Raw genomic sequence first — 14,219 nt, forward strand, 5'->3', positions numbered from 1 at the left:
TGGTCAAATAAATCTCTGCCGATTCCAGTAAGTCAATTCCCTTGGCGTGAGAATATTTTTTTTTCAAAAATTGAATTTGAATTTTGAAATGAAGTAAATAAATCAAGAAAAGAACAACGGGAGAAAAAAAGAGGAAGTCCAGTGTGTGGGCCCAGGTTTTGTGGTGCCCTTTCTGAAGTTCAGTTATAGCCCCTCCAAAACCTCAGTCAAATTATTCAAACGTTTCTGCCAGCAATAAGCAGGTCAATAACAGCCATTTCCCTTTTTTTTAAACGCCATTTTTGAGAACATGTTTGAGGGAAAATTCCAAAAGTCCCATCAGAATACCGAACGTCTCTACAGATGCGGACGGTTGGTAACAGAGGCCTGGTTTCCTCAGTCTACTGCAGCCTCTGGTGTGGTGAGTTAAATAGGGTTTTATTCTGTATGTCTTGTACCTTAGAAAGATGGAAATGAAGAGAAAGCAGAGGGGGAAATACTTCTGGGATGAACCCCTTCTCCAGAAACAGAGAGGATGGTTCCAGGCTAGGGCATGAAGACTGGTATTTCTATTTTGTGTTTTGGTTTTTCATCCTGAATTCAGGCCTCCCAGCAAGCAAGCAAGCAAGCAGGCAGGCAGGCAAGCAGGCAGGCAAGCAAGCAGGCAAGCAAGCAGGCAGGCAAGCAGACAAGCAGGCAGGCAGGCAGGCAGGCAGACAGACAGATGACAGATGACAGATGACAGATGACAGATGATTGATTGATTGATTGACTGACTGACTGATTGATTGATTGATTGATTGATTGATTGATTGATTGATTGATTGATTGATTGATTGATTGATTGATTGATTGATTATTTTGATTTTTATACTGCCCTATCCCCGAGGGGCTCCGGGCGGTGTACAACAAAATTAATACAAACAAGTTAGGGGCAAACCCTACAAATAAAACAACAGCGGCCCATACAAACTCCAACATTAAAACAGACTAAATTTCATTAAAAACAGCGGCAATATCGTAATAAAGGCACCCAGAGAATCCTTTCCTTTAAAACCCTCCCCTAGGGAGCAATCGGACTCCTCCATAGGAGGATAACCTTGATGGAATCGAACAGGGGCGCCACACTCAGCGGCAGATTGTAAATCATACAGTTGGTTTGCTGTTACCTCTCTGTCGAGAGTCTTGGCTTGCAAGATAACTTGGTCTGACTGGGGACCCCCCGGGAGGAAGACTCAGATGGAGAAGAGGGGACAGGTTTGGTTCCAAATTCCCAGGCACTGCCTGTAAACACAGCGTCTGAGCAGTCAATAGTTCCTGCAGGTCCAGAGGCTCAGACAGAGCATTCAGGCTGGGATCCACAGCCAGGTCCTAGCTCTGAGGTTCCCTACCCAGGGTCTAGCTCTGAAACTCTTCAGCCTTTGAATACTAAGCCTGTTGCCCCCCCCCCCCCCCACCTCTCCAGAGCCCCAGGAGCAACACAGGAGGAGACTGTGTGCTGGTTTACAGCAAAGGAGACCCAACAGCTATGGGGCAAGCTGGATTAGATGCAAAGTCTTTGCAGGAGACAGACTAAAGTAACCCAGCTTCAAAAGGTTCTTGCACTAGCGAATGGGAGGCTGGCTACAAAAGAGAGGTTGCGGCTGAACTAGCTTGTAGCAGCAACGCTGTGCTTCGGTTTACCGGTGATTGTTTCTGCTTCTAGCCTTGTCTTAGTTCTAGACCAGGGGTAGGGAACCTGCGGCTCTCCAGATGTTCAGGAACTACAATTCCCATCAGCCTCTGTCAGCATGGCCAATTGGCCATGCTGGTAGGGGCTGATGGGAATTGTAGTTCCTGAACATCTGGAGAGCCGCAGGTTCCCTACCCCTGGTCTAGACTCTGTGTATCCATTGAACAGCGGAACCTGCTAAGAACTGTGTCCAGAGTGTCTTGTTGGTTCCTGAGGGCCTGTCTATGACAGTGCTTTAGAGAGTGGGGGAAGCTGGACTCGCCAACATTTCCCCTGAGCTAGGAACTGATGAATGCGAGGGTCAGAGCAGAGAGAAGGTCTCCTACCAGCAATTCCCCTAGAGTCCAACAATCAGTCTCCGAGCTAAGCCCTTGGGGAAAATAAGGAGAAAGCCAAAAAAAATCCTGTAAGTTAAGTAACTACCACGCACACCAGCTGGGTGACCTTGGGCTAGTCACAGCTTCTGGGAGCTCTCTCAGCCCCACCTACCTCACAGGGTGTTTGTTGTGGGGGAGAGGGAGGGAAAGGAGATTGTAAGCCCCTTTGAGTCTCCTGCAGGAGAGAAAGGGGGGATATAAATCCAAACTCTTCTTCTTCTCTTCTACGAGACCTCTAGAATTAATATTGAAAAAAATCACTCTTAACTAACTACATTATTCTATAGTAGAGTCGTGTCTCAAGTAGAGTTATGTGGCAGTTATGCTGCCACAGAAGGTGGTGATGATGGCCACTAACCTGGATAGCTTTAAAGGGGGCTTGGACAGATTTATGGAGGAGAAGTTGGCTACCAATCTTGATCCTCCTTGATCTCAGATTGCAAATGCCTTAGCAGACCAGGTGCTCGGGAGCAGCAGCAGCAGCAGCAGGCCATTGCTTTCACCTCCTGCACGTGAGATCCCAAAGGCACCTGGTGGGCCACGGCGAGTAGCAGAGTGCTGGACTAGATGGACTCTGGTCTGATCCAGCAGGCTCTTTCTTATGTTCTTAAGGCCATTGCTTTCACCTCCTGTCTGTGAGCTCCCAAAGGCACCTGGTGGGCCACAGCAAGTAGCAGAGGGCTGGACTAGATGGACTCTGGTCTGATCCAGCAGGCTCTTTCTTATGTTCTTAAGGCCATTGCTTTCACATCCTGCAGGTGAGCTCCCAAAGGCATCTGGTGGGCCACTGCGAGTAGCAGAGGCCTCGACTAGATGGACTCTGGTCTGATCCAGCAGGCTAGTTCTTATGTTATGTAATTGACTGTATGACAATTGTGCTGTTTTACAGTTCCCTGTACTTTCAATGATAGCACGTATCAAATCAATGTTCTTAGTTGGTAGTGCAGTTGATTCCAAAAGCTTGAGACCAAGGCGGGGGCCCAAAGGAGAGCCAGCATGATAAATGTTAAGAGTCTAGGATCTTGGAGCCCTGGGTTCAAGTCTCCTGTTCAACCGTGCTGCATTACTGAAGGCCTGTCACTCTCGCAAAAGCTAAAGCTACCTCATCCTGGTCGATTTAAAAGGATATAGTCTCTGAGATTCTTCATAGGCAAGGCAGCAGGGGGAGGCAATGCTCACAGGCAGTGAATGGGAATCGAGTCTTTCAAATATAGGATAGCTTGAGGTCCACACCTGCAATAGATCAGGTAGAAGAAGCATCCACGATGCTGTGAGAGTCAGTAGGGTGTAGTGGTTAAGAACAGGTGGATTCTAATCTGGAGAACTGGGTTCGATTCCTCACTCCTCCGCCTGAGTGGCAGAGGCTTATCTGGTAAACTAGATGTGTTTCTGCACTCCTACATTCCTGTTGGGTGACTTTGGGTTAGACACAGTTCTCTCTGAACTCTCTCAGCCCCACCTGTCTGTTGTGGGGAGAGGAAGGGAAAGGAGCTTGTAAGCCACCTTGAGTCTCCTCACAGGAGAGAAAGGTGGGGTATAAATCCAAACGCCGCCGCCGCTGCCGCCGCCGCCGCTCCTGCTGCTGAAGCCCACTGCTCAGTTGCCGGGGGGCGGGGTGAGGGACTAAATGTCTCTGTGGCTTTGAGGAAAGGGCTTGGCCAACTAGCTTCCCTCAGCCAGCTACACCAAGACTCAGACGGTCAGAAAATAAGGCACTAAACTTGGCATTATCCCAAGAGCCATGCAATCTGAAGAAGAAGAAGAGTTTGGATTTATATCCCCCCTTTCTCTCCTGCAGGAGACTCAAAGGGGCTTACAATCTCCTTGCCCTCCCCCCCCCCCACAACAAACACCCTGTGAGGTGGGTGGGGCTGAGAGAGCTCTGAGAAGCTGTGACTAGCCCAAGGTCACCCAGCTGGCGTGTGTGGGAGCGCCCAGGCTAATCTGAATTCTCTTCTGGGAATCAAACCCAGTTCCTCCAGATTAGATACACGAGCTCTTAACTCCTACGCCACTGCTGCTCCTGTTAAAACCTTTATAGCTTGAGCAGAAAGTGGGAGCAATATCTCAGCTGGGACAGATGCATGCTTTTCAAATATGTGACAGCTGCATGTTAGTAGCCACTCAGGTAGAAAAAGCAACTGCAGCTCATCACAAGTCAACTAGGGAAGAAATGTGAGGCATCCCTGTGGCTTTGGGAATGATGAGGAAAATACTCTCAGCTTTACTGAGATGAATGCTGGGAAACTCAGGGACACTACTATGTTGCAGAAACTGTTTGCATTATTATCTGACAACGTCAATCGTCATTAATGTTGAATCGTATATTTTCAGTTATGTAAACGGGCTTCCTTACAACAGCTCTGTCAGTCCCTTGCTCTGAATTTTGATGTTGTCTGGCTTTTTGAATGATGAGGTTACTCACTGAAGGCTGGGATAATGAGAAAAAGAGAAGAGTTCAGAATTATTACCCTGCTTTTCTCTCCTGTCAGGAGTCTCAAAGCAGCTTAAAAACTCCTTCCCTTCCTCTCCCCACACTAGACACCTTGTGAGGCAGGTGGGGCTGACAGAGTACTGAGAGAACTGAGACTAGCCGAAGGTCACACAGTAGGCTTCATGTGTAAGAGCGAGAAAACAAATCTAGTTCATTAGATATTATTATTATCTATTTATTTTTCAGATTTCTAGACCGCCCCATCCCCTAGGGGCTCTGGGCGGTGTACAACACAGTAACCACCGTGTACAGCTAAAAACAACTAAAACCTTTAAAAGCAGCAGTAAAATAGGAAACTAACTATAATAGTTAAACTAATTCATAGAATGGCGTCCGCAGTCTCAATTTCAAACCCTCTTGCCGGAGGGAAGGACAGCAATCCCAAGATGATAAGGCCCAGATGTATGGCCATGGGGGGGGGGGGGGCACCATCAACGTCTGGTACCTCCAAAAGCCCGGCGGAACAGCTCCGTCTTACAGGCCCTGCGAAATTCCATAAGGTCCCGCAGGGCCCAGACAGCTGGTGGAAGAGCGTTCCACCAGGCTGGGGCCAGGGCTGTAAAGGCCCTGGCCCGCGTGGAGGCCAGCCGTATCATCAAGATAAGAGTCTGCTGCTCAGGTGGAGGAGCGGGGAATCAAACCCAGTTCTCTGAGTTTGGCCCAAGTTTCAGCCACAAACAAGTATTGAGGCACAATATTCAAGTTTTTAAAGAAGGAGAGAAGAAGAGGAGTTTGGATTTATATTCCCCCTTTCTCTCCCGCAGGAGACTCAAAAGGGCTTACAATCTCCTTGCCCTTCCCCCCTCACAACAAACACCCTGTGAAGTGGGTGGGGCTGAGAGAGCTCCGAGAAGCTGTGACTAGCCCAAGGTCACCCAGCTGGCGTGTATGGGAGTGTACAGACTAGTCTGAATTCCCCAGATAAGCCTCCACAGCTCAGGTGGCAGAGCTGGGAATCAAACCCGGTTCCTCCAGATTAGATACATGAGCTCTTAACCTCCTATGCCACTTCTGGGTGGCCATTTGACAGGAGTGCTTTGACTGTGTGTTCCTGCATTGCAGAGGGTTGGACTGGATGGCCCTCCAGGTCTCTTCCAACTCTATGATTCTATGAGCCTATGATTCTATTAATCAATAGATAGATGTGGAAAAAACATGTGGAAAGCAACTGGGAAACACTACAACCTCCCAAAACTTACCTTAAGGGCATACAATTAAACAATAAACTTCTCCCAACATTTAGTCTTAGTACAGCCACTGTGGTGTGAAAGCCAGTACGGTGTAGCGGTTAGTGTTGGACTAGGATCTGGAAAAACCCGGTTCAAATCCCCGCTCTGCCATAGAAACTTGGTGGTGACCTTGAGCTAGTCATACTCTCAGCCACAACCCTGGCAAGTATTTGGACGGCAGACCTGCAAGGAATTCCAGGAGTGTAGCACTGAGGCAGGCAAGGGATTAACCACATCTGAACATCTCTTGCCTTGAAAACCCTACAGGGCACCATGAGTCAGCTCTGACTTGATGGCAACAGCAAAATATATTTCTCAGGGGCGTAATGAGGCAAACTGGAGCCCTGGGCAAAACCTGAGCCACCCCACCAGGACCCAAAAAAATTTTTTGCACCAGTTCATTGGTGCCTGAAGGGGGTGCATTTTTAAACATATCGGCACCAAAATTTCAGCGTATCATCAGAAGACTGTCCTGATGCTACCCCCCAAGTTTGGTGCAGTTTGGTTCAGGGGGGCCAAAGTTATGGACCCTCAAAAGGGTAGCCCCCATCTCCTTAGCTCCCATTGGAAAGAACGGGGGATGGGGCACCCCCTTTGAGGGTCCATAACTTTGGGCCCCCTGACCCAAACTGCACCAAACCTGGGGGGTATCATCAGGGGAGTCTCCTGATGATACCCTGAAGTTTTGGTGCCAATACATCCAATAATGCACCCTTTGCATGCCAAAATGTGAAAAAACAACAAAAAATAAAAACGGATTGCTCACATGCCCCCATGTGACTCAAAATTCCGATGCCCTGGGCAATGGCCCAAACTGCCCGATGGTTGTTACGCCCCTGTATTTCATCAACAAATGTCAACAACTTTGTTCTATGCAATTTCTCCACAGTTGCCACCATCCCCTCTGGCTTTCAGATCTCTTTCCTAGTTCTAGCTCAATATTAGCCCCCAAGGGCTGGTTTCTACAACATGTCCTAGCAGCTCCTCTCCTTGAGTCCAGAAAACAGGAAGTGGAATCTCCCCCATTCTTCTGAAACCAAGTTCTCATCCAAGAATGATCCGTGCTTCACAGCATGCTGTTGTCTGTGCAATCAATGGGTTTGGTCCCACTTTTGAACATATTTTTATTCTGATACGGGCCCATTCTGAATACTTTCTAAGAGCAGCAGTGGCGCAGTGGTAAAGAGCATGTGCACTCTAATCTGGAGGAACCGGGTTTGACTCCCCACTCTGCCACTTGAGCTGTGGAGGCTAATCTGAGGAAATTAGCTTGTGCACTCCAACACACGCCAGCTGGGTGACCTGGGGCTAGTCACAGTCCTTTCGAGCTCTCTCAGCCCCACCCATTTCCTCACAGGGAAAGGAGTTTGTAAGCCCCTTTGAGTCTCCTTGCAGGAGAGAAAGGGGGGAGATGTAAATCCAAACTCTTTTTCTTCTAGATCAGTGGTGGCGAACCTTTGGCACTCCAGATGTTCATGGACTACAATTCCCATCAGCCAATTGGCCATGCTGGAAGGGGCTGATGGGAATTGTAGTCCATAACATCTGGAGTGCCAAAGGTTCGCCACCACGATTCTAGATCATGCATGGCTTCCATCTGAGCTAAACTCAGAAAAGTGACATGGGAAAGCACTATATCTAACAGATTCAGAGCCCTGTCCGGGGGGGGCGGACTCACCGCTGGAGCCAGTGCAGCCTTGTGCCAGTGCATGTGCCCACCCCACTGGCGCACAGGGCAAATGCACTGGTAGAGGGGCCAGATATGTGGGCACCCGGAAGTTTCGCAGGTCCATGGCACCTGAGTCCAGAAGCAGTCACCATTTCCCAGCCCCATCAGCACAGGACACTGCACCAGCATGCAGTGGTGTAGCACTAAGGGGACAGGGTGTGGCACAATGCCCCGGGCTCGCACCGGTGCAGGGGCGTGGCCGTGTCATGAAGGGCGTGAAGGGGTGGGACGTGGTGTGAAGGGGCATGGTGGGGCAGGTGAAGGCGGGACAGGGCACAGGTTGTGCACGTGCCCCGGGTGCCGTTCCCCCTCACTCCACCCCTGCAAGCATGCTTGGGGGTAGAGCCTTTGGTTCCCAAAATGCTGGCGCTCGGGGCATCGACTTACGCCACCCATTTGGGTGCCAAAAGCCCATTGAGCCCAATGGAGGGCTTTGGGATAGCAGAGAGAGGAGGTTTTGTGTTTTGCTTCCCCGGACTCCGGATTGGGCTCTCAATCGATAGCAGCTTAATTCATATTAGGGGGGGAAAGTATGTGAACATTGTATTCAGGTGTTTATTTATAGCTATTTAACTGCAGCTGAACCCCTAACAACTTGTCACAACGTTCTGCGCCTGTCTTCTTTCAGCTACTCAGAGCGGTCCTTCTCTTTTCCCTCTCATCTTACCCTCTGAGAAAATCCCTCGCAATGGGCCCGTCACCGTTGGGTGCTTAGCCAAGGATGTCCCACCCGCCTTGGTCAGGTTCACCTGGGAGGACCATAACAACGGCAGCATCAACTCAAGCTCCATCAAGCAATACCCAACTGTCGGCAACTCTGCTGGGACTTTCACTGCAAGCTCCCAGATGACCGTTTCGGCTGAAGATTGGGAGAATTTTCAACCATTCTACTGCAAGGCTGAGAACGTCAATGGTTCGGCACGGATCGTCCGCCGGGGTAAGTGAATGCATTTGGTTTCCCTTCTTCAACCAGCAACGTTCCTCAAACAACCACAACACCCGGGAACAATTTAGAAAGATGGGCAGCAAGGTCTGAGGGATCTACGGAGCACTGGTTGCAATGAAGCTGTGGATCCCACGGATCCCTATCTATATTGCAGTAAAATGTTTCTTGACAGTGCATTAAACTAGCAAAGGCTTTGAAGGCAGTCTGAACAATACTAGAACCAGGGGGCATCCATTGAAAATGCTGGGGGGAAGAATTAGGACTAATAAAAGGAAACACTTCTTCACGCAACGTGTGATTGGTGTTTGGAATATGCTGCCCCAGGAGGTGGTGATGGCCACTCACCTGGATAGCTTTAAAAGGGACTTGGACAGATTTATGGAGGAGAAGTCGATCTATGGCTACCAATCTTGATCCTCCTTGATCTCAGATTGCAAATGCCTTAACAGTCCAGGTGCTCGGGAGCAACAGCCGCAGAAGGTCATTGCTTTCACCTCCTGCATGTGAGCTCCCAAAGGCACCTGGTGGGCCACTGCAAGTAGCAGAGAGCTGGACTAGATGGACTCTGGTCTGATCCAGCTGGCATGTTCTTATGTTCTTAATATAATAGAGATAAGGCACTACTGGACTCTTTCTCTTTTCTACTCTCCGCATAAGCATGTCACTGGTTACATTCAGATTATTTCCTTTAAGGTAGTGGATCCATCTCTGTTAAAATCTCTCCCCCCCCCCCCCCCCGCTATGTTCTTTCCTCCCTAAGCTGCACAAACAGAGCCTAAGTTGATCATCCGTGGACCACGACAACAAGATTTTAAGAATCCCAACAAAAACGCCAACATTGTCTGCGTCGGTTCTCACATGCATGATGCAAGCACTACCGTCCAGTGGCTAAAGGATGGAAACATACTGGACTCTGGCTTCACCACCACTGGCTCGGCCGCTGCGGGGTGTGGAGGCTACAGCGTCGTCAGCGAGCTTGCCGTCAGTAAGGCCGACTGGAGCGCGGACAAAAAATTCTCCTGCAGGGTACACAACAAGATGTTCAGCCGCACTGAGAACATCAGCAGCTCCATGATTTGTGACTCAGGTAAGTCCCATTCCGTTTGGCCAGGGGCGGAGCGAGGGAGAACTGCGCTCGGGGCATGTGCATGCCCTGCACCCCTGCCCCAGAAAGCCCCCAGAATGCCCCTCCGGCCCTGTTGGCACTACGCCACTGCCTTTGACAGATAGCACTTGGACATGAGCCTTCCATTTGTGGTGAGATTTCACTTTTGGAGAACCTTTTTTGGAGAGATGAATGTTTACATCCTGTTCGGGGTGGCCTTCATAAGCCTCATGGTATTCACAAGCTTTAATTTCAATTAAAATACCTAAACATTACCTAAACATTAATTCTGAAAAGGAATGTGATGTTTACTAGAGGTTTTAGCTCTTCTATTCCTTCCAAATCCAAGTCCAAAACCTTTATTAGGCATAAAACCGGTGTGTGTCAAGAATTCCACATACAATAAGAAGATCATTATGGCACGGTGGATAACATTAAAACAAGATTGTGAGACTAAAAGGTAATCGATAACACTGTGACCACGCGGAGAGAGATAAGAAAAATCAGCCATATCAGTAAGCTGAACCAGCCCATTTAAAATAATTAAATCATAATAAAGACAGGATTTAATCATATTGGCGCCAGCATGGTTGCCGATGGTATCTGTTGAGAGTCTAAGGCCGTGGTGGCGAACCTTTGGCACCCCAGATGTTGTGGACTACAATTCCCATCAGCCCCTGCCAACATGGCCAATTGGCCATGATGGCAGGGGCTGATGGAAATTGTAGTCCATAACATCTGGAGTGCCAGAGGTTCGCCACCACTGGTCTAGGGGCAGAAAAATGCCATGGTAGAGCCTCAGCTTCTAGGCCAGTCTGAGTCTATTCCTTCATCAAGACTGATAATTATTTATTTATTTATTTATTTATTTATTTATAATCAAATTTATATACCGCCCCTCCCCCGAAGGGCTCTGGGCGGTAAACAACACGATCATAACCACAATAACATTAAAATCCCAATTAAAACAGCGAATTAAATAGTTACAACGGCATCCAACAAAACTTCATAAAACATAATACACCCACCCTGAAAACATTAGAAGTCAGTATGTTTTGTAAATTAGAAGTCAGTATGTTTTGTAAATGTATATGGGCCCACTCTTGCACTCCTGCGAGGATTTGCTGGTAAAGTACTCAAAAGAAAGAGTTAGCCAAGCTGAATATTCGAGTTTTAATTTGCGTACTGAATATTGGTCATATACTCCTATTTATGTTGATTATGTGAAGCTGATATGTTGAGTAATAAGCGTTAGTAGTGTAACCTCAGCTTGTGGGTTCTGTGGGGCAGAACTTGGGATGAGTTTGCAACAACAAATTTTAAAAAAATGGTTTACTTTCTTAACATATAACATCAAACATCAACATTTAACATCACACTTCGAGGTCCTGTTCAGGTTGCATTTTCAAGTCCTTATATTTACAGTCTACTGATACTGCCAAGTCCAATTCTTCTTTGCAAGTGGGTTAGCTCCTGAAGACTCCAAGGGCTTGATGAACAGGATTCAACATGATGAAGGTTTCCAGGAGAACTCTCGCCCATTACAAACATTTAAAAAAAACCCTGAAACAATAAACTCCAACATTTACAACATAGCAAAAATAAACAACTACCTTCCCAGTAGTTCCCAACAATATTGCAGTTACCTTAACAAGGTGTTAAGGGCTTATACAACCAAGGTCTGAGTCTGGTAGCCTTGTCTCCTCCAACTACATGAGCTCTGCAGCCTTCTGCTGCTTTGAGTCTCCACCCCTTTCTGGGTCAACCCATTCTGAGCATGGGGGTTACAGTAGCATCTCAGAAACCAAGATGTGCCATGTTCTCATTTACTGTAGAACTGAACACTGTTTTGATTTCCTCAGATTGTCCAGGAGACATTGTGGAGGTCCACGTGGAGACCATCCCACCATCCTTCGTTGATATTTACCTGACCAAGTCAGCCAATCTGACCTGCAGAATCTCCAACTTACCTGAGGAGGAGGATCTGAAAGAGCTGCATGTCACCTGGACAAGGGTATCTGACAAGAAGGAGCTGGATACTGTAATTGGACAGGTGAAGAGGCAAGAAAACAGTGAGATGTTTTTTGTGGATGCCACAGCCACAATTTGCAAAGAGGAGTGGGACAAGGATGCCTTTGAGTGCAAAGTTACTCACCACCTTCTTCCTGCAGCTGAAATAAAGACACTGAGAAAGCTTCACGGTATGTATCTACTGTCTATCATTCCTGAAGGAGATGAAGGAATGCTCTTATGCCCTTGATTTCAGAAGGTGTCTCGATCTCGTGCTCTCCAGATGAAGCTGACTGGTTATGGAACATCCACCAAAATATTATTTATTTCCTTCCCGTATAACAGGGGTCCCCAAACTTTTTAAACAGGGGGCCAGTTCACTGTCCCTCAGACTGTTGGAGGGCCGGACTAAAAAAAACTATGAACAAATTCCTATGCACAAATGATTGTAAAATGTTTGATTTCACCTTTCAGCCTTTCTGTCATGGTCTATTTTTAGAACAGTGACCAAAGCCAATGTCAAGGGCACAGGGTGGGCTCCAAATATTGTTGGGGAGGCTGTGGAATACCTTCCCCTGTAAAAAAAAAAAAGCAGAACTTTCCCAATGAAGCATTCCATCTAACCCAGGATCAGGTATCTTCCTGGGTTCTTCCTCCACCAGCCTGGCTGATGCCAATGGGAGTGAGGCGGAACAGAAAGCCTGAGAGCAACACATGGAGTAGCCGAGAAGGAAGGGCAGAGCAGGAATTGCCACGTGTAAGGTTTCCAACTCTGCCGGCACCAGAGAAAAGTTAGCTGGAAGATTTGGGGGTACTATCATGTAATTGCAATCAACAGCCGTTGGGGCCGGTTCCTCCTCTCCCTCGAGCCCCCACTGCAAATGAATAGAGCCATCGCCGCCATGCCTGGCCGGGTCGGATCATCACTCTTCAGGGGGCCACATTTGGCCCCCGGGCCGTAGTTTGGGGACCCCTGCCGTATAAGAACATAAGAACATAAGAACTAGCCTGCTGGATCAGACCAGAGTCCATCTAGTCCAGCACTCTGCTACTCGCAGTGGCCCACCAGGTGCCTTTAGGAGCTCACATACAGGAGATGAAAGCAAGGGCCTTCTGCTGCTGCTGCTGCTCCTGAGCACCTGATCTGCTAAGGCAAGGGTCTTCAAACTATGGCCCTCCAGATGTTCATAGACTACAATTCCCATGAGCCCTACCACTTGGCCATACTGGCAGGGGCTGATGGGAATTGTAGTCCATGAACATCAGGAGGGCCATAGTTTGAAGACCCCTGTGCTAAGGCATTTGCAATCTCAGATCAAGGAGGATCAAGATTGGTAGCCATAGATCAACTTCTCCTCCATAAATCTGTCCAAGCCCTTTTTAAAGCTATCCAGGTTAGTGGCCATCACCACCTCCTGTGGCCGCATATTCCAAACACCAATCACACGTTGCGAGAAGAAGTGTTTCCTTTTATTAGTCCTAATTCTTCCCCCCAGCATTTTCAGTGAATGTCCCCTGGTTCTAGTATAGTGAGAAAGAGAGAAAAAATTCTCTCTGTCAACATTTTCTACCCCATGCATAATTTTATGTATAACTACATTAAAACTCAAATTTAGTCCATTTTGATGACTTACCCTTTCTTCTTCTCGCCATCCAGGTGGGACTCCCCATGCCCCCGCTGTCTACGTCCTCCCCCCGCCCTCCGAACAGCTGGCTCTGCAGGAAACGGCCACCATCACCTGCCTGGTGAAAGGATTCTACCCCAACGACTTCTTTGTGAAATGGATGAGGAACGATGAGCCCGTGGGACCTTCAGAGTACTTCACCAGCCAACCCATACAGGAGTCCAAGACGCCCGAGCGGTACTTCGCCTACAGCACGTTGAACGTCAAAGAGCAGGACTGGAGCTATGGAGCCACTTACACCTGCGTGGTGGGACACGAGGCGTTTCCCCTCCAGATGTCTCAGAAGACCCTGGACAAGAACACGGGTAAACCCACCCTTGTCAACGTCTCCCTAGTGCTCTCCGACATCGCCTCCAGTTGCCACTAATCAATGCTGCCCTGTCTGTTGGTCACCCTCCATCTCTCTGTTTCCACCAGCATCCTTCTCTTGCTGCGTGTCCTTCCATCCAATTACTATACCTTTATTATTGCTACTGGGGAGCAATTTTGGAATCCTAAGAGGATGCATCTTAGCCATGAAGTCGCTTCTGGTTTGCATCTTTTCAAAAAAATAACCACCATTTGCAATAAAGTATGTTTTTTAAACCAAGGGAAGGAAAATCTGGCTTGCCGTGAGAAACTGTTACGAGGTTTCTTGTTGTTCTTCCATTGCACAAATGTGAAAGGAGGCACCCAAAACCCTTGGACTTCAGGGGGAAATGATGCCATTTGGCAAATCCCACCTACGCAACGTTCTCAACTATCAACAGATGTTCAAAGGATGGCAAAGACATCATTGCCTTTTAAGTGCATTTATACCAGAGGTGGGATCCAGCAGGTTCTCACAGGTTCCCGAGAGTAGGTTACTAATTATTTGTGTGTGCCGAGAGGGGGTTACTAATTGGTGATTTTGCCACGTGATCTTTGCCTTAGTTACGCCCCTCCTCTCAGCAG

At 48.1% G+C, this 14,219-nt stretch overlaps 1 gene segment (V, D, J or C); it reads left to right on the forward strand.

Moving 5' to 3' along the window:
* Positions 1 to 327: 327 nt before the first annotated feature.
* Positions 328 to 13,875, forward strand: LOC125444599. The segment is given in 5 exon segments: positions 328 to 400; positions 8,169 to 8,477; positions 9,247 to 9,573; positions 11,454 to 11,792; positions 13,259 to 13,875. Coding segments are annotated over 5 exon segments (1,428 nt in total).
* The last annotated feature ends 344 nt before the right edge of the window (positions 13,876 to 14,219 follow it).

This window comes from Sphaerodactylus townsendi, linkage group LG15, assembly GCF_021028975.2.
Source record: "Sphaerodactylus townsendi isolate TG3544 linkage group LG15, MPM_Stown_v2.3, whole genome shotgun sequence".
NCBI classification, from domain to species: Eukaryota; Metazoa; Chordata; class Lepidosauria; order Squamata; family Sphaerodactylidae; genus Sphaerodactylus; species Sphaerodactylus townsendi.